Source organism: Mchenga conophoros, linkage group LG7 (genome assembly GCF_057382185.1).
Source record: "Mchenga conophoros isolate Kocher_MC1m ecotype Shallow Benthic linkage group LG7, M_conophoros_male_GT1.1, whole genome shotgun sequence".
NCBI classification, from domain to species: domain Eukaryota; kingdom Metazoa; phylum Chordata; class Actinopteri; order Cichliformes; family Cichlidae; genus Mchenga; species Mchenga conophoros.
The window spans coordinates 1,689,613-1,708,611 of NC_140532.1; the positions used below are offsets into that span (position 1 = coordinate 1,689,613).

Below are 18,999 nucleotides of genomic sequence, written 5' to 3' on the forward strand. Positions count from 1 at the left end.
GGATGTTGCAGGAAGCATGTTCATCAAACGTGATGAAAACAGGGTTTAAAAGCTCTGACTGGCAACTTTGAGTTTTAGGTCACAGGACAGAACAGCTGTCCAGTAACCATCACAGTGGCAGACATCCAGAGGGTCTCCAGTATGAAAACTTGCTTCTTCATGCCCCAACATGATTCTTGCCTACTGGCTGAAGAAGCTGACTGCACTCCCCGAGCATCTGGCAGCACAAATGAACCAGCTGCTAATCAATGAGAGACAGCCGGAATGGCTAACCGAAGGCCGGACAGTCCTGATCCCCAAGGACCCCCAGAAGGGACCGGTCCCATCCAACTACCGGCCAATAACCTCAGTATCAGTATCAGTATCACATGGATGCTCCTGCCAGCGTCTAAGATGAACAGGCACATGGGTCAATACATGAGCGGCGCGCAGAAAGGATTCGGCAGAGGGGTGAAGCACCAGCTCCATGGTAGACATGGCTGTCGCTCGATGCTGTAAGACCCCGCTCCCCAACCTGTGCACCACCTGGATAGACTGCAAGTCAGCCTGTGACTCAGTGCCCCACACACAGACTTTTTTGTTCAGTGTGACTGTTTATGATGAGACAAATGAACATATAAATGCAAGAAAACTGACTGTTGTTTTTGTTGTTTCTTTTGCCTGTCCCGTTTGGCTCTTTTGCCATCAGAATTATTGTCTAAAGGCAAAGAAAGATGCCCAACGGATTTACTTTAACAAATTGACCATCCCAGCCTTGCCGTAATGGTCCATTTGATTCACCTTTTATTGTTTATTTTATTTATTTTTTATTTTCACTTGCTAGATACGGGACAGACTTGAATGAGGAAAAGAAAAGGGAGAAAGGAAGAGGGGGGGGAGGGGGGAACAGCTGAGAAGAGGGACGGGGATAAAGGGCAAAAAAAACAAAAACCAACTAAATAAGCAGACCAAAAAAAAGCATATATCAATCACCTGGATCACCTGCTGAGAAAGAAAAAAGAAAGCAAGCAGAAGAGAACAAGAGTAATAGAATAAACAACATCACAATGATATATGGGAATATGACAGTAAATACTAAATATTAAACATTATTGTGCAGCACATAAGATCAACAGAACACAGTGTGCTTTGAGGTAGGAGCCAAAAAGGGTGTAGTTTGTGGGTGTGATCACCCGTGTGTACACCTGTGAGCATGGACGCGTTTGTGTTTTTAAAAGGTTCCTTCATGTAATGATCTGCTAGAGGGTGTGGGGGGCCACAGCCCCGTCCTCCAGGGCATGAAGCAGGTGTGGAGGAGATCAAAACTCCAGACATCCAGAGGCCCCCAGAACACAAGAGACCAAGGAAGACCAACAGAGGGGCAGCCGCGCCACTGTCCCAGAAAGAGCTGAGGAGAGTCCCAGATGAGGGCTCACTCAGCAGCCGCGGAGCAGAAGCCAGGGGGGGTTGCAGTGACGCGCCCGTGAGCTCCGCCGGCAGCCAGCCGTGCCTGAGTGACCGAGCCCCAGGCCGAGAGGCCGGGGGCACCCCACCTCCGAAGTGGCCCGAGCGAGCCCCAGGCTCCAGGTCCCGTTAAGCGGCCGCCAAGGAGTGAGCCGGTGTGTATCTGGACGCCCACCCCCGGACACAAAGAACCACCAACGCACCGACACCTGAGGGAGTCCGCCACTGGCAGGGGAAGTGTTGGTGGGGGGAGATAGGCCTCCAAACCTTGGAGGGCCTGAGATGTCCCCAGAGAGGTGGCGTCTGATACCCAACCTGACATATAGACACAGACATACAGGCACACACAGATACAAACATCCATTCCCACCCTCATGCTCTCATATGCACTTACTCCACACTCAACCAACGTGGAGACAGACATAGAGATTATTTACAAAGAAAATAGGAAACTAACTTAAGTCAACACAAAACAAACATATATACAACATCTATACATCTATATACAAAACACAGTCTGCATGTTACCCTCTCTGTAACATCTCACTGAAAAGAAACCAGGTAGGCCCTGACAGCCTTCTTTTATACCCCATGGCCCCTCCCACTAGGCATAATAGTCATCTCTTTATTATTGTCTGTGAAGGTTCTCAGTCATCCAGGTCATCGTAGTCAAAGGAGCCATGGACTCTCCACCATTTGACCTTAGAACTGAAGAAGCTTCTCAGATGAGAGGTGAAACGTCTTCAAGCAACTTAAAGAAGTCCAGACGCTTTTCTCTGCAAGCTCTTTATTATTCCTTTTACCAAACAATCTTTCCCCCTCAGCTTATTTCCAGCTGTATTCCTACAATACATATATGTATATAGAGACATTTATGGCCAATTCCAGGCAGCCTACAGTGTTTCATAATAACAAAAAAAAACAAACAAAAAAAATAATGCAGTTCACGTGATCTTTCAAGCGCGCATGAACCCACCATTTAAACCCCGGAACACCATACCATCGGCTTGCATAACCCCGTATAATCGGCGATCACAGCGAGTCTACGCGACCGGCTTTATTAAAGGTAAGTGGGAAAATATGTTGGCCACCCTCTGCGCCGCTCAAAATATACCTCTCACCCCTTTTTGTTTATCTGCCCGGTCGACGAAAAGACGCACAGCCACGGTAATTGTAGAAACTAATGGTGGTGGTGCGTGTATGCGCCCAGATCAGCTGTCTGCAGCCCGGGACGGTGTAACTCCGTCACAGGGGCCCAGGCCCATCCGGACCGGGGCCCAGAACAGCAGCGTCGCCCAGCCCCACAGAGCCCGGGACAAGAAAACTGACTGTTGACAGTGGTCAGACGCCTGTAGTAGTGCAAGAGACTTTTGTAAGGTGGTTGCTTGATGTTTTAACGTTGTTTGGCTGGTAGCTGCCTTTAGTCCATGTTTAGAGCTGTGAGCTAAGTGTAAATGACCTCATTAATATTTGGTAAAGTGTTTTGTAAACTTATGAGTGGCTATTATATTGTTGGAGTGAATGCTTTTATTTTGAAAGTCACAGAGCGACAAGGTGCCGTAAATCAAGTGGAGTAAACCATAAAGCAGAAGCGCGAGTTTTAATGCACAGAGAGGTGTGCTCTATGGTTAATGGACAGGAATGGGGAAAAGAACGGCTATTAAGGTGCAACACTGAGTCGAAAGCAGTTTCTTAGCACCTGGTTGATGAGGGAACAAGGTTTGTAACAAAGTTTGTCCTGTAGATATGCATTTTGTTGTTTTACGGAGCATGTAGCTGCTGACCGCTACTAAGCATAAAGGCTAAGTTTTCACCCACTAGAGGGCGCTAACGTACCTCGTCATGTTTAGGCAGCGATGCAACGATTTCCCTGTTATATGCAATAATTTACAAGTTTTAGTGTTATTTGTTATGTAAGGTAAGGAGAATTAATTTGTAATAAATGAATAAGTCAAAGGGTTAAAGGTAACACACTGTTTGATTTACTAATAGTCTTTTATTCTGTATGTTGTAGCTCTTACGGTGTGTTCACATACACGGCTGTTTAATAAAAGGATTGTGAACCATCAGTTTGAGAGACCATCTTTTCAACCGGGGATGCTACAGTAAGAAAAAAAGGACTGTGTGAAAATAAATATTTAGACTGCAGGAACTGTTAGAAACATAAAGGGGAGTTTCATGTGTTTATTTCTTGTTTCAGTAATACAACAGAAGACAAAAACTGGAATGCTCTATAATCTTTCACTTAATAGTATCCCAGATGCGTTCCCACCAGGATTTCCAGGATTTCCATGGTTAGTTTGTGACCTCACTGCGGCGTTCTGAGTTGGACTTTCATGCGGTAAGGTTTGGGAGTCAGAGTGACCCCATAGACTGGAGTGAAGTCTGGTTCTCCTGCGTCCTCGGGCCAGATGAACTTGAACTTCCTCAGCAGAGTCACAATCATGAGGAAGAGCTCCATGCGAGCCAGACCTTCCCCGAGACACACCCGAGGACCTGAGACATTGAAAAAAATACCTCAGTATCATCTACGACAGAAGATTTAATCATCTATGTCGGTATGTGAATCGTGTCTTCATGTACCTGCAGAGAAAGGCATGAAGGCCTCTGGTTTAACAAACTCTCCTTTGTCATCGAGGAAGTTTTCAGGGTTGAATTCATGAGGGAATTTCCACTGTCCCTCCTCGCTGAGCACTGAGGTCAGATTCTCGATGATCATTGTTCCCTGAGGACGAAATCAACCTCAAAACCATTAAGGATGCTCGTCACTTTATTGCCTCTACCTATTTAACCAGTTGGCCCTTACCTTGGGAATGGAATAACCCATCAGCTCTGTGTCTTTAGTGGTGCAGTGGAAGACACTGAGAGGAACAGTGTTGGCAACTCTCTGTATCTCATGAATCACAGCCTGGATGAAGAGAAGACATTTCTCATGCTTTGGCTTGGAGCAGAATGTATGTGTGCACCCAGAACCAGGTGGGAACCTTAAAAATAAGTTCAATAGTGAATAAAACTTTGCTGTACGGCACCTGCACGTAGGGCATGTTGTGTCTGTCCTCAAAACTGACCCGGTCTTTCCCTTCCAACACTCGGTCTATCTCCCGCTGACACCGTTCTGCCAGAGCAGGGCAACACGTTACCGTCTACACACTGCAGTCACCACAAGCAATGATACACAACAACATTATACCAAATATGTTCAGTGAATCAGCAGTATGTTGAGTTAAACCAATCGGCTGAAAATAGTTGCTTTCCATTGATTGTCATAGTCTACAGCATATAAGTGGCATGTGTCACACAAAGGTAAGTGCAACCAATTTTAAATGGACAAACATCAGTTGAACTGAAAGAAAAGAAGAAAATATGCAGGTTTACCTTGTACATGCGGATAGTTCATAAGGTAAAGAAATCCAGTAAGTAGGGTGTTGGATGTAGTGTCAGTGCCAGCAAAGTGAAGGTCTAAAGCGTACAGACAGATCCGGTCTTCTGAAAATGAAGACCCATCATCGCCTCTCTGAGTCAGAGGAATGATTTATGCAAATAAGGAAATTCAACTTTGTTGTTACAGGGTGAAAAGGTCACAGCCATATGTGTAGTCTCCTTAATGTAAAATCGATTTTTTCTAGTTATTTTAAATGTAATCAATTGCTTTATTATAATATCTGGGATAGTAAACTCCTCATTTCACACACACCTTCTCCAGTTCATCCAGATAGCAGTCAACAAAGTCCCGTGGCTCTCCGGGAACTCGGGTCTTCTTGTGCTCTCTTATAAACTCATTTACAAGATTTTCAACTGTCTAAAAAAACACAAGTAACTATGACTGTATTAGCATTGACTTTTTCTTAATATTGATGAAATCCACAGATTATTTCAATGTAATTAAAGGGATTTTAAATGTTACCTCTGCATTCTTGAAGGCTTTCATGAAGGGCAGTGGTAGGTAACGAATTAAAGGAAAAGAGTCATACAGCTGCAAAGAAGGACAATCGTTTATTTTCCTCTATGCTTCAGTTGTAACAGAAGATGGTTACAGGACGCTGTATTTGCAATAATTAAGTCATTTCTTTTATTTTATCATTTTGTTGCTGTTTTACTCACCATAGCCCACGGGCCATTGGCTATCTTGGAATTCTCAGTGAAGCACCTAACAATCACTTTGATTAGCGCATTGTCATACTCGTAGCGTCTAGCGAACAGGACCTGGCAGATGATGTTGGACGCTGCATTGTGAAACATAACTTGAGGACTCATGGTTTTACCTGTGGGAGGCGTAATGTAAGTTATAAAAACCAAAGGAATACACAAGAACAACAGAAACAACAGCACAATGAACAATTCTATGTTAAATGACATACCAATGCTCTTTTCCAGGGTACTGACGGTGTATTTAATCTCTTCATGAATCCTGTCCTCCATCGAGTTCTTCCCCAGACCAAAGTTCCTCAAAGTCATCAGAGCAAAGCGACGATGTTCCCTCCAACTAGAGCCATAATCTGCCAGAATAACCCCTACAACAAGTTCACCAACACAAAAGGGGAACAACAAACTTAAGAATCATCTATTTGAACCTTTGATCATCACTGCTGTTATGTTCTAGAACTCTAAATTGTGTTAATGTAGAGAAAATTCACTAAAATCGCTGGGTGACAGGTATAAACTGCATGCAGACCTTTTTAGTACCATTACACTTTACAGAGTCATGCTGATGGTACACATGCAGTATCTAGTTTGGGATTGTCGTGTTAACAGTGCCAAACTACACAATTGGACATTGTCAGCAAAGTTCAAGAATTTAGTATTAGTAATATTTATTTCATCTTTTATTTGACCAAGAAGTTACACTCTTGAGATTAAAAAGGTCTTTGATGAGAGTGACATGCTCCGACACAGAGAGCATGTTTTAATGACGGAAGAAACCAGAGAACCAGGATTAAAATGTCTTGGTGCATGCTCAATCATCCATGTAAGTAAGACTGAAGAAGACGTTTCTCCCATTGAAAACACTATGTCTAGATGAACAGAATCAACCTTCTGGGAGAGAGAACCAGGAGAAAAGCCACGCAGACACAGGGAGACCACCAGACAACCACTGAGCCGCCATGCTGCCTCTTTTTAAGTGTTTGACTAGAAAAGTGAAGCAACCTGGCTTTCAGGAGGCTGGTGGAGCCTGAACTGTCTGGTCTGGGGTCTTTGACCCTATTTTTATGTGTTTGTTTTGTGCAGTCAATGCATCTGTTTATGTTAATTCAGCTGTGCCAGGGCCCTGCTCCGATTGGTGTGTGGATATACAGCTCCAACGTGACTGGTTCCAGCCCATTAAAAGGAGGCTGGAGTGCTGCGGTGGGAGAGGTTCTCGCGTTTCTCCTCACGACCCAGCAGTGTACCCCTGCAGTGCTGTTTTGACAGTTGTGGAAGTGGAGTGGGTAGGGGTGAGCTGCCATTTCTTTTGACCACCAGTTTTCTCCTGTTTTGAATTAGTTAAGGAGGTCAGACCCTGTCGTTACTTTTGACTTTTGGTAAGGTCAGGGGTGCGGGATTTGTTTAGATTTTAGCTTTGTTTATTATTTTGGCCTTGGCTCACCCTGAAGTGTTGACATTCCCGTTTTGTTGTCACATTATACAGTGGGGCAAAAAAGTATTTAGTCAGCCACCGATTGTGCAAGTTCCCCCACTTAAAATGATGACAGAGGTCAGTAATTTGCACCAGAGGTACACTTCAACTGTGAGAGACAGAATGTGAAAAAAAAATCCATGAATTCACATGGTAGGATTTGTAAAGAATTTATTGGTAAATCAGGGTGGAAAATAAGTATTTGGTCAATAACAAAAATACAACTCAATACTTTGTAACATAACCTTTGTTGGCAATAACAGAGGTCAAACGTTTACTATAGGTCTTTACCAGGTTTGCACACACAGTAGCTGGTATTTTGGCCCATTCCTCCATGCAGATCTTCTCGAGAGCAGTGATGTTTTGGGGCTGTCGCCGAGCAACACGGACTTTCAACTCCCGCCACAGATTTTCTATGGGGTTGAGGTCTGGAGACTGGCTAGGCCACTCCAGGACTTTCAAATGCTTCCTACGGAGCCACTCCTTTGTTGCCCGGGCGGTGTGTTTTGGATCATTGTCATGTTGGAAGACCCAGCCTCGTTTCATCTTCAAAGTTCTCACTGATGGAAGGAGGTTTTGGCTCAAAATCTCACGATACATGGCCCCATTCATTCTGTCCTTAACACGGATCAGTCGTCCTGTCCCCTTGGCAGAAAAACAGCCCCATAGCATGATGTTTCCACCCCCATGCTTCACAGTAGGTATGGTGTTCTTGGGATGCAACTCAGTATTCTTCTTCCTCCAAACACGACGAGTTGAGTTTATACCAAAAAGTTCTACTTTGGTTTCATCTGACCACATGACATTCTCCCAATCCTCTGCTGTATCATCCATGTGCTCTCTGGCAAACTTCAGACGGGCCTGGACATGCACTGGCTTCAGCAGCGGAACACGTCTGGCACTGCGGGATTTGATTCCCTGCCGTTGTAGTGTGTTACTGATGGTGACCTTTGTTACTTTGGTCCCAGCTCTCTGCAGGTCATTCACCAGGTCCCCCCGTGTGGTTCTGGGATCTTTGCTCACCGTTCTCATGATCATTTTGACCCCACGGGATGAGATCTTGCGTGGAGCCCCAGATCGAGGGAGATTATCAGTGGTCTTGTATGTCTTCCATTTTCTGATGATTGCTCCCACAGTTGATTTTTTCACACCAAGCTGCTTGCCTATTGTAGATTCACTCTTCCCAGTCTGGTGCAGGTCTACAATACTTTTCCTGGTGTCCTTCGAAAGCTCTTTGGTCTTGGCCATGGCGGAGTTTGGAGTCTGACTGTTTGAGGCTGTGGACAGGTGTCTTTTATACAGATGATGAGTTCAAACAGGTGCCATTCATACAGGTAACGAGTGGGGGACAGAAAAGCTTCTTACAGAAGACGTTACAGGTCTGTGAGAGCCAGAGATTTTCCTTGTTTGAGGTGACCAAATACTTATTTTCCACCCTGATTTACAAATAAATTCTTTACAAATCCTACCATGTGGATTCATGGATTTTTTTTTTTTCACATTCTGTCTCTCACAGTTGAAGTGTACCTCTGGTGCAAATTACTGACCTCTGTCATCATTTTAAGTGGGGGAACTTGCACAATCGGTACTGACTAAATACTTTTTTGCCCCACTGTAAAGAACAGATTTGTTCCCTGCCGCTGCTTGGGTGTTTGGGGGGAGCGCGAGTGCCTCACTCGTGTTATTGCCTGGCCCTAGATGGGTCGTAACAGTGTTTTCTCTTTGTTTAGTTGCTTTCAAAAGACCCTTATGAAGAAAACATCGAGGGAACAATTTACCCTGCCCGGGATAGTGTTACCGGGTATTAAATTTCAGTTCTTTTCGATTCTTTAGGGCCAAGAAAGACACGGCTCAAAGTGGTCTTTTACTTTAAAAAATGATCTTTATTCTACATTTCTGGATATGGAGACCTTAAGACAAAACACACAACTCCAGGTCTGAAGCACAAACGGAAGCCTAGTTATTTATATACTCGCTCTCACGTCACACCACACTTTAAGTTTCGATCAAACAGCCTAGTTGGTTTCACTTTCACCTCTCTGGTGGGGAAGGAGCCTGAGTTTGTGCGTGAGGTTGAGAGGTACCGGCTAGATATAGTCGGGCTCACCTCTACGCATGGCTTGGACTCTGGAACCAACCTGCTGAAAACGCTGGACAGACCCGGTGCACCTAAACGCGTAGTGAGGGTGTGCTGGGAACGTCTAGCAGAGGCCCAGTCCGCGAGATCTTCAACGCACACCTCCGGCAGAGCTTCAACAGCATTCCGAGGGAGACTGGGGACATTGAGTCCGAATGGACCATGTTCAGAGTCTCCATAGTCGAACCTCGGATACAGGAGGAACAATGCGGTTTTCGTCCTGGTCGCGGAACACTGGACCAGCTCTTTATCCTCTCGAGGATACTTGAGGGTGCATGGGAGTTTGCCCAACCAGTCTACATGTGTTTTGTGGACTTGGAGAAGGCATTCGACCGTGTCCCTCAGGGTGTCCTGTGGGAGGTGTTGCGGGAGTATGGGGTGTCTGGCCCATTGCTACGGGCCATTCGATCCCTATACAACCGTTGCAAGAGCTTGGTTCGCATTGCCAGCAATAAGTCGGACTCGTTCCCGGTGGGTGATGGGCTCCGCCAGGGCTGCCCTTTGTCTCCGATTCTGTTCATAATTTTTATGGACAGGATTTCTAGGTGCAGCCAAGTGGTGGAGGGCTTTAACTTTGGTGGGCTCAGAATCTCATCTCTGATTTTTGCGGATGATGTGTTTCTGTTGGCTTCATCGGGTGAGGGCCTCCAGCTCGCACTGGAACGGTTCGCAGCCTAGTGTGAAGCAGCGGGAATGAGGATCAGCACCTCCAAATCTGAGGCCATGGTTCTCAGCCGGAAAAGGGTGGAGTGTCCACTCCGGGTCGGGGATGAGTTCCTGCCCCAAGTGGAGGAGTTCAAGTATCTCGGGGTCTTGTTCGCGAGTGATGGGAGAAGGGAGCCGGAGATCGACAGACGGATTGGGGCTGCAGCTGCAGTAATGCACCGGTCCGTCGTGGTGAAGAGGGAGCTGAGTGTAAAAGCGAAGCTCTCAATTTACCGGTCGATCTACGTCCCTACCCTCACCTATGGCCACGAGCTGTGGGTAGTGACTGAAAGAACGAGATCGCGGATACAAGCGGTGGAAATGAGCTTCCTCCGAAGGGTGGCTGGCCTCTCCCTTAGAGATAGGGTGAGAAGTTCGGCCATCCGGGAGGGGCTCAGAGTAGAGCCGCTGCTGCTCCACATCGAAAGGAGCCAGCTGAGGTGGTTCGGGCATCTGACAAGGATGCCCCCTGGGCGCCTCCTGGGTGAGGTGTTCCAGGCATGTCCCACCAGGAGGAGGCCCCGGGGCAGACCCAGGACACGCTGGAGAGATTATATCTCTCGGCTGGCCTGGGAACGCCTTGGTGTTCCCCCGGATAAGCTGGAGGAGGTGGCTGGGGAGAGGGAGGTCTGGGCCTCTCTGCTTAGGCTGCTGCCCCCGCGACCCGGCCTCGGATAAAGCGGATGAAGATGGATGGATAGTTGCTTTGTCTCATTTCCAGCATTAATAAAGATGTGATCTAAGTGTATCTGCTGAGTCCTGCACACTGGGTTCACTCTCTGCCTGCCACACGTCCTGTTTCACATGAACACTGAACAAAAAACTGGTTTTCTTAAAGAGAAACAAACTCTGGTGTAGCCACGGTTTAACTCTCACTGTTTTGCCTCTTTCAGATGCTTTTTTATCAGTGTATCATATTTCCAACATGCTTACGCTCTGTGATTTTTGCACACTATGTTGAGATGCCTTTTACAAAGACATACACAAAGTGCTCTTATTTCCTTTTCATTTGTTTCACATGTCAAATACTACTGTGACATGTTACTGACACAGTGTATAAAACACTCTTATCTGAGTGTTACCTCAAAGTCATTTCCTGAGATAATAATGCAAGAAGAACAAAGGTGAAATATGCATATACTGCTTACCAAATGATAAAAATATAAAGACAAAAATGTGTCCTATACAATATAATACCTGCTTTACCTTTATTCTTGGTGACATCTTTTTTTTTTTTGTTGTTTTTTTGTGTCCCTTTTGGATCTTTAGCATCAGAATTGTTGTCTTAAGGCCAAGAAAGATGCCAAGCGGATTTATTTTACCAAGTGGATCATCATGGCCTTGCCATATTGGTCCATTTGATTGACCTTTATTATAATTATGAATTTATTTTATTTTCAGTTGCTACAAACGGGACAGACATGACTGGGGGATAGGACAGGGAGAAAGAATGAAAGAAAGAGAGGGAGAGAAAGAAAACCAAAGGGGAGAAGAGACGGTGAGAAGGGGGGGAAGAAAGAAAGAAAAACACCTGGGTCACCTGTATGGAGAAAAAAAACAGAAGAGAAAGCAAACAACAAAGAGCAACATAATAAAAAAAACGGCACCATCACAATAAACTAGCTAGCAGTAGATATCAGTAGATACTGAATAATAAACGATATTGTGCAGCACGCAAGATAGACAGCGCACAATGTGCTTTGAGGCAGCAGCCAAGAAAGGTGTAGTCCGCGTCTGTGAATACCCGTGTGTACACCTGTGAGCATACCTGTGTGGATCAGCATGCTTGCATTCCAAAGGTTTCTCCATGTAACGATCTGCTAGGGAGTGTGGGGGGGCCACAGCCCCGTCCTCCAGGGCATGAAGCAGGTATGGAGGAGATCAAAACTCCAGACATCCAGAGGCCCCCAGAACACAAGAGACCAAGGAAGACCAACAGAGGGGCAGCCGCGCCACTGTCCCAGAAAGAGCTCACTCAGCAGCCGCGGAGCAGAAGCCAGGGGGAGTTGCAGTGACGCGCCCGTGAGCTCCGCCGGCAGCCAGCTGTGCCTGAGTGACCGAGCCCCAGGCCGAGAGGCCGGGGGCACCCCACCTCCGAAGTGGCCCGAGCGAGCCCCAGGCTCCAGGCCCCGATAAGCGGCCGCCAAGGAGTGAGCCGGTGTGTACCTGGACGCCCACCCCCAGACACAAAGAACCACCAACGCACCGACACCTGAGGGAGTCCGCCATTGGCAGGGGAAGTGGTGGTGGGGGGAGATAGGCCTCCAAACCTTGGAGGGCCTGAGATGTCCCCAGAGAGGTGGCGTCTGATACCCAACCTGACATATAGACACAGACATACAGGCACACACAGATACAAACATCCATTCCTACCTTTACTCTTGGTGACATCATTAACAAACAAGTCTTGAGGTCGTCCAGCAAAATCACTAGCCTTGGTCACCATGGCCTCCTTTATGGCCTTCATCCCATTGATGATTACTGCTGGTTTAGGGCCAATAAAGATACTGTAGACATCTCCATAAGACTTCCTCAGCTGGGAGGGAAGGCGATAACAAGCACAGGATAAGTCATATGTTTAAAGTGGGCTAAACATATTTGCACAGCTGAGCACATGATATAGAAACATTGCATTTAAATATTACAAAACATACAGAGAGGATAAAATGCATTTAGGGACAAACCTCCTGTGTAGAGCTTTGTGTGGTTCCTAATATAGCAGCCTGCTGTAACATGATCTAAGACCGGGCATAATGGCACTTTTGTGTGATATGGTTATTGTCAACCAATCAGATGCAAATGTATTCATGTCCAACCAGAAGAGACTCGCCCCTGGACAGTTTGCTTGCTGGCACGTGTCCTAACCCACCAAAACCTTTTGTCTCCTTTATAACTGCTGAACTATGAAACGAATGAGTGTGTTGTACTAACACACACCCAACATTGTAGAATAACTATCTTATCTGATGCAGTACTTTGGTGAAATATTGGTAGTCTGCTGTTGTTTATTAAAAAAAAAACTGTTTTTAAAATAACTTGAAGGACAAAAAATAACAACTTCCTTTCATTCAAATTATAAACATATTTAATAAATATCTACATAAAGATGTTAGAAAACTCCTGTTGTGTAAGAGGTGCAGTACTGCTGGGACGCCAAGTTCATGTTTTGCAATCACACAGAGCAAACGGGTGCACTGTTGTTGCTGCCAGGTAATTTGTGCCCTTACAGCTCAAGATGTTTTTGGTTGTCATTATGTTTCATTCAGTTTGTAACAGCAACGGTTTCATTCATTTCAGGAAAAGCAGAAAAATTTCCTGATGTGTTAGTGTAACGGGTGTATTAAAAAATAATTTATATTTCACCAAAGATCCATCCTGCAGTGTTATCTTGCTCGTTCCCTTTCTGCATTTTGTTCGATGTTTTAGTGTGAATTAGTTTCTCTGTCGAGTACAGCACTTTATTGTAACATGCTAGTTAGCCATCTCAGACCAGAGCATAGGAGCATGCAGGTGGCTTCTCATGTGGGCCGCTATGCTTCTCTCTCCCTTGAAGGTGTTCATGCAGAAGTCCAGTAAAGTGAAGTCGCTGTGCTGTTTTGTTTTTATTTTAAACAGTTCGGGGAGAATAAATCCACCCAGCTGGCAAAGTGAGAGCTGAGTCCTCTGGTCATTCGCACAACACAACGCAGAGAACTAACGGCAATCAGAGTTTAAGGCCAGACCGGCTACATTAGCATCCAGACATTTAGACATATTTAAATGCTAATAGTAGTAATTTCACCAGTGCCATAACAATATGCACCTTAAACAAAATCCTCTTTATTGCAGCATTTTTTTTCTTACCCTTTCGAAGTCCTTTAAAGGGTTCTCCAGGCTCAGCTGCAAAGTGTTGCCTAGCAGGGGCAGGATAGGGGGTCCCGGTGGAAAGTTCTTGGGTCTCCGAGATTTGAGCTGAAGAACAATGAAGCAAACACAGAGCCACAGCAGCACAACAGAAAGGAACATGGTCAAACTGGACTGTACTGAAAGCTGGCTGACTTGCCATTAGTAGTAGCAGTAGCCCTGTCTCTTGTAAGTGTTTACTTTGTCCTCTGAGTCAAAGTTCAGAGAGGCTGTTAAAGAGGGAGGCCATTGGAGTTTTGCAGGTTTTCAGTGAGAGCCACTGTTAAACCAAACCATATGTTTTTGTGTCAGACTTGAGTATTTTCTTTTTAAACTCTGCCCATGTTAAAACACAGAAGCCAGTGAGTTCTCTCAATGCATCGCAGCTGAGGTGAATACTGATAGAGGGGGAGAGCCCGTGTATCTTCCTGTTTCCATGGTAATGTGCTCATTTAAATGATTTTTAGGTTTGTTTGATTGTAAATCAAACAAGATTTGAAGCAAAGTGTTTGAAGCAAACTGCAGTAAAGGCCCCAAATGGAGGACTCACAAGGCAGCAGCAAGGAGCAAAAAACCAAACAGCAAAGAGTGGAATCGAAGCTCTTTAACAAAGGTGCACTAAGGGAGGATAACACTGACAACGAGCACTATTAAACTGAGGCTTTAAATACTCAAGATAAGTGAAGACACTGGGAATTAGACAAAGCTGAAACTACAGCAATGATACACAAATAAAACAAATACAAAACACAATAGAAACATTACTGAACTACATTAAAACGAACTCAATCAATACCACAGACTAGAAATAAAACAAAACTGTGAACACTGAAACATCCCAGAATCCATGACATGAACAGCAGTCCTGTAATCTTCTCTAAGGTGTTATGTATCGGGACATAATTAGAGTAATCTGCGCCTTAACAGGTAATAAACAAACTGGTAAAATTAGACTCATCATACATTACACACGTCATTATTTAAAAATAACAAAGTCAAAATGCAGAAGAAGCCCGAGAAACTAATTTCACCCTTATTGTATCTGTCATACACATCTGTACGAGGTTAGGGTAAGCGGTCATAATCACATGCACCTCATAACTGATCATCAGCGAGTGTTACCATGGTTTCGGCCGGACTGTGAATGGACAGCAGACGGCAGAAAGAAGAGGCCAAAGATGAGCACAGAAGCAGGTGGGTGGAGGAGTAACGATGGGTGGGGTCAAGTACAAACGGGATTTTTTTTATAGGCAGAGATCAGAGGAAAAAAAACGAGTGAAATTAAACTTGAACTGTAACAGTGAAACAGGATGAGGAATTCAAAGTGATCAAAAATTGTGATCAAGTCTGATGGAAACTCCGTTTTTGAAAACTACATCATGAGTGTGATGTTTTTACCTGACCATCCAAAAATAAATTGCAAGATAACGTTTTGACCAGTAAATTGAAAAAAAAAGTCAAAACTCATATATGCAATTTGATATTTAATTTCTTTTTTTATTTGGCACATTTAACTGAGCTTAATAAACAGTCCAGCTTCAAAAGTTTGAATTTTCAAATCTTTGCCTGGAAATTGTTAAACCGGCCAGCAAGTGGCAGTGATCACTATCCAATAAGGTTTGGACTGAAGACGCATGAGGAATGACAACACACAGGTGGAAGGTCAGCAATGCAGACTGGCAAACATCAGGGAAAGACAGTGTTGCAGTCTTAGCAGAGGGCAGTGACACTGTTGATTTAACCCCCAAAAGTTGATTCTGTTCATCTGGATGTACCTTCTTTGGATGAGTGACGAAACGTTTCTCCCACTAAAAAAAAAAGGTGCGTCCAGATTAACAAGATCAACTTGTGATGCTCTTCAATCAAAGATGATCGAGCATGCATCATGACACTATTGGTTCAGGTTCATACGTGAGTTCAAACATTTCTGGCCTCTTAGATTTCTAAATCTAAGTGAATGCATTTAAAGCAGGAACTGCCCACCTAGTAACATGAGTACTCACACAAGCACCACGCTACATCTGACATATATGGTTCCATTTTTTACAGGACATTGTTGAAATTATAAACTATATATTGCAGTTATCCACTTATCTATGATTTTTGAATAAATGTATGATCAATCGGTGTTTTTAACAAACTTTGTTTTTTGTGGAATTCATCAGCAGCTGTGGAGAGATGTATTTGAATATCTTCTGGTTCCAATTTTCCTAACCTGGAAGCTGAGGATGGCTGATTCCTGACAAGGACACCAACCTCAGCGCTTATTGGGTGTTACATCCTCCGTGCAGCCATTCCAGAGAGAACGAGAGAGCAACGACCGCTCATTAACATCAGCCAGAAACCAAACTGTCCCTTCCTGGCAGCCGTGCAAACTTCCAATTAGAAAGTTTGCATTCTCACAACAATGATGTGGTGTGTCATCGTATGAGGATGTTACAGTTTCACTTAATTCTGCTCAGTTAAGTGTTTTGATGATCAAATATGGCAGCTTTGTGTTGTGCTGGAAGTTAAAACTAATTGTCCTCATGAGCACAGCATCTAACAACTCTCCTTTAAAAAATCGACTGAATTTAACTGGACACACTGGTCTCAGTGGGAGTCATCCGTGACACTTGAGAAGTCACTTGGATGAGTGATGAAACTATTTTCCATGGAAACATCCAGAGGAACTGAACTTTTGGGCATATCCTTGCCTGTAACTCATTCATCAAGAGATTTATGTACACATTTATTTTCAGTTGTTGTTGCTCTTGGATTAATTTCAGCCTCAGCAGCATCTCTCAGAAGAAAACCGCTGTTAGCTTTCTGCCATTATCAGGCAAAAACACTGGATTCAGGAGGTATTCTCTGCAGTTTAAGACCCAAACTGAACTCGAGCAGTGAATTCAGATTAGACTGGAATTGATAAGATGGATAGAAAAACTGCTGGAGCTGAATGATTGTGGTACATATTACGAAAGAATAAAAACTCGATGTGAATAACTTTACTCTTCTTAAATGTAACTCATAAACAAGTACAAGTGTGCACAGGTTACAGACTTTGTCTACATGTACACTTTTCCACAGTAATTTACATTGTGTGTTAAAGGAGATGGAGATTAGGAAGTAAAGTAGCGGATGTAGGGTGCATCATGACTGAGGCACACTCTCAATTACTCAATTACAGATTTTCTTTTCATTATTTATATTTTATTAGTCAATTTCATCATCTGTATCTTTGCCACACAGGTGTAGATACTGTAGGTGCAGTGAATGCTTAAATTGTCTGTGAAGGTTCTCAGTCATCCAGGTCATCATAGTCTAAGGAGCTTGGAAAGAAAAGCGTCTGGACTTCGTTAAGTTGCTTGAAGACGTTTCACCTCTCATCCGAGAAGCTTCTTCAGTTCTAAGGTCAAATGGTGGAGAGTCCCAGATTTAAACCCAGTGGGAGTGACCCCCCACAGAGGGACAAAAGGACCCCCTGATGATCCTCTAATCACCTGAGCCACGGTGTGAAACTGGGTGTGGGTCACAATCAGCCAGAGTTTCGGGTGTGTTCATTGTGAAACCTGGCCCCACCTTATCATGTGATTTCCTGAGGTCAGATGGTCCAGGATGTGAGTGGGCGTTAAGGCGTCTGGGAAGGATCTCAAAACTGGATTATAGATGGCAGAGAGTTGGTGTCGTAAACCCCGCCTCTGTTCAAAGATGGTCGCTCACAGTGGACATAGATGCTTCTTTCACTCCTCTTTCAAACCATCTGTCCTCTCTGTCCAAAATGTGAACATTGGCATCCTCGAAAGAGTGACCTTTGACCTTTAGATGCAGATGGACTGCTGAGTCTTGTCCTGTGGAGGTGGCTCTTCTGTGTTGTGCCTAGGGCTGCTCAATTAATCGAATTGTAATCTCGATTACGATCTGGGCTTTCAACGATCATTAAAAATGACTGAGCCGATTATTAGCCCCTCCCTCGTGCTTTACTCTCGCGCTGCTCCGTGTGGCAAATCGAGCGCACCTCTCTGCATTTCGAACACGTGTCACAACAATTAAGAGGACCCGAGGGAAGCTCGGAAAGCTAAGCAGAAGTTATTTGGAGAGGAGTGGACTGCCGTTGGTTGAAAAGAGAGGTAAAAAAAAAAAAACTTCAGTGGTGTGGAAACATTATGGGTTCGCGGAGTCAGACGTGGATCAAGTAGACACACCACAGAGCAACACTGCAAAGCTCACTAAACATAGATGTTTACATTTTTCATTTATTTCTTATATTGCAAACATTTGCACTGTTATCAGTATTTGCACACTATTTTATATTATTTTTTAAAGTCATTATTCAACACATTGTTATTGTTAACCCTTTAAAGCCGGTCAGAGCAGCATGCTCCGTTTTGCGTAACTATTTTTAAATCCCTGTAGAACCGGAACCGCGTAAGCTAGCGCAATAATTTTTTTTGCATATGAAACCGGAGGAGTTGTACCGATCCGATCAGCTGTTCGTAACACTTCCCACATTGAAAAAGACGTCAATGCGAACTATCGAATGTCCGCCATTTCCTGCCCGAAACCTATACTGGTGTTTTTTTTTAAGTCATGTTTGACTCTATGCTTTTCTGAATAGTTTCTGGGATGCTTGGAACTCGAATTGTACTGCTGGAAATAGTTTATTTTGATGCACCTGCTGTTTTCTTTGCAAATTTGCATCATAGGATTGTTTTTTCATTTTTCCTGCAGTATATAAAAATTGCTGTATCTCCAAAATAAAACTATGAAGACACTCAAAATAAATTTCCTGTTGTTGTAAACTATTTTTTGCAATTTTTTTGTATTTAAAGTTTTGAGGGATAAGCCTCTTAAATTTCTCCAAGTAGAAATATATGTAAAAGAACCAAAAAACGATTTTCAATTGTTTTGTAGTTTACAGCTTACAAAACACGTAGCTGGCTCGTACAGCTGCGATGTAAAATTTTCAAATAACGGGGCTACATTCGGTGATGCTAGCGTTAGCCATGTTAGCATACCTTCAACAGGTGGTCAGGCTGAGTCCACAGGCGCACAGTCAGAGTTTCAGCTCCACGTTTCACTGCACGGTCCCCTCATTCATCACATATCGGTGTCGGGCAGAGTGTAAATCCCGAGGCTGAACGGCCTTTGTGCAAGGACACAGGTGTTAGCAGGGCAAAGCTTTTAGCACAAACAGCAGCATAGAAAAATCCAGGCAGCCAGCCTGTGTCTGTCCAAC

General features: G+C 44.3%; 1 protein-coding gene and 1 long non-coding RNA gene across 3 annotated transcripts; one reads left to right on the forward strand and one right to left on the reverse strand.

Annotated features, from left to right (window-relative positions):
- The first annotated feature begins 2,897 nt into the window (after nt 1–2,897).
- Nucleotides 2,898–3,512, forward strand: LOC146569284 (uncharacterized). The gene is made up of 2 exons (XR_014893265.1): nt 2,898–3,162; nt 3,458–3,512. It is a non-coding gene; the product is annotated as an uncharacterized LOC146569284 (long non-coding RNA).
- Nucleotides 3,513–3,613: 101 nt separating this feature from the next.
- On the reverse strand, nt 3,614–18,950 carry LOC146569285 (cytochrome P450 2F3-like). 2 transcript variants are annotated; one of them, XM_085281445.1, is made up of 12 exons: nt 18,779–18,950; nt 13,743–13,850; nt 12,273–12,435; nt 5,802–5,954; nt 5,545–5,705; nt 5,348–5,416; nt 5,138–5,242; nt 4,819–4,957; nt 4,473–4,558; nt 4,250–4,351; nt 4,027–4,168; nt 3,614–3,939 (listed from the first exon to the last, which is right to left on the reverse strand). In XM_085281445.1, exons 3-12 carry the CDS (start codon nt 12,364–12,366, stop codon nt 3,752–3,754), a joined length of 1,239 nt encoding a protein of 412 aa, XP_085137571.1. In that variant the 5' UTR covers nt 12,367–12,435; nt 13,743–13,850; nt 18,779–18,950; the 3' UTR covers nt 3,614–3,751. The 2 variants fall into 2 exon arrangements, with proteins under 2 accessions (XP_085137571.1, XP_085137570.1); XM_085281444.1 differs by lacking the exon at nt 18,779–18,950 and having other exon boundaries at nt 13,743–13,986.
- Between the last annotated feature and the right edge of the window lie 49 nt (nt 18,951–18,999).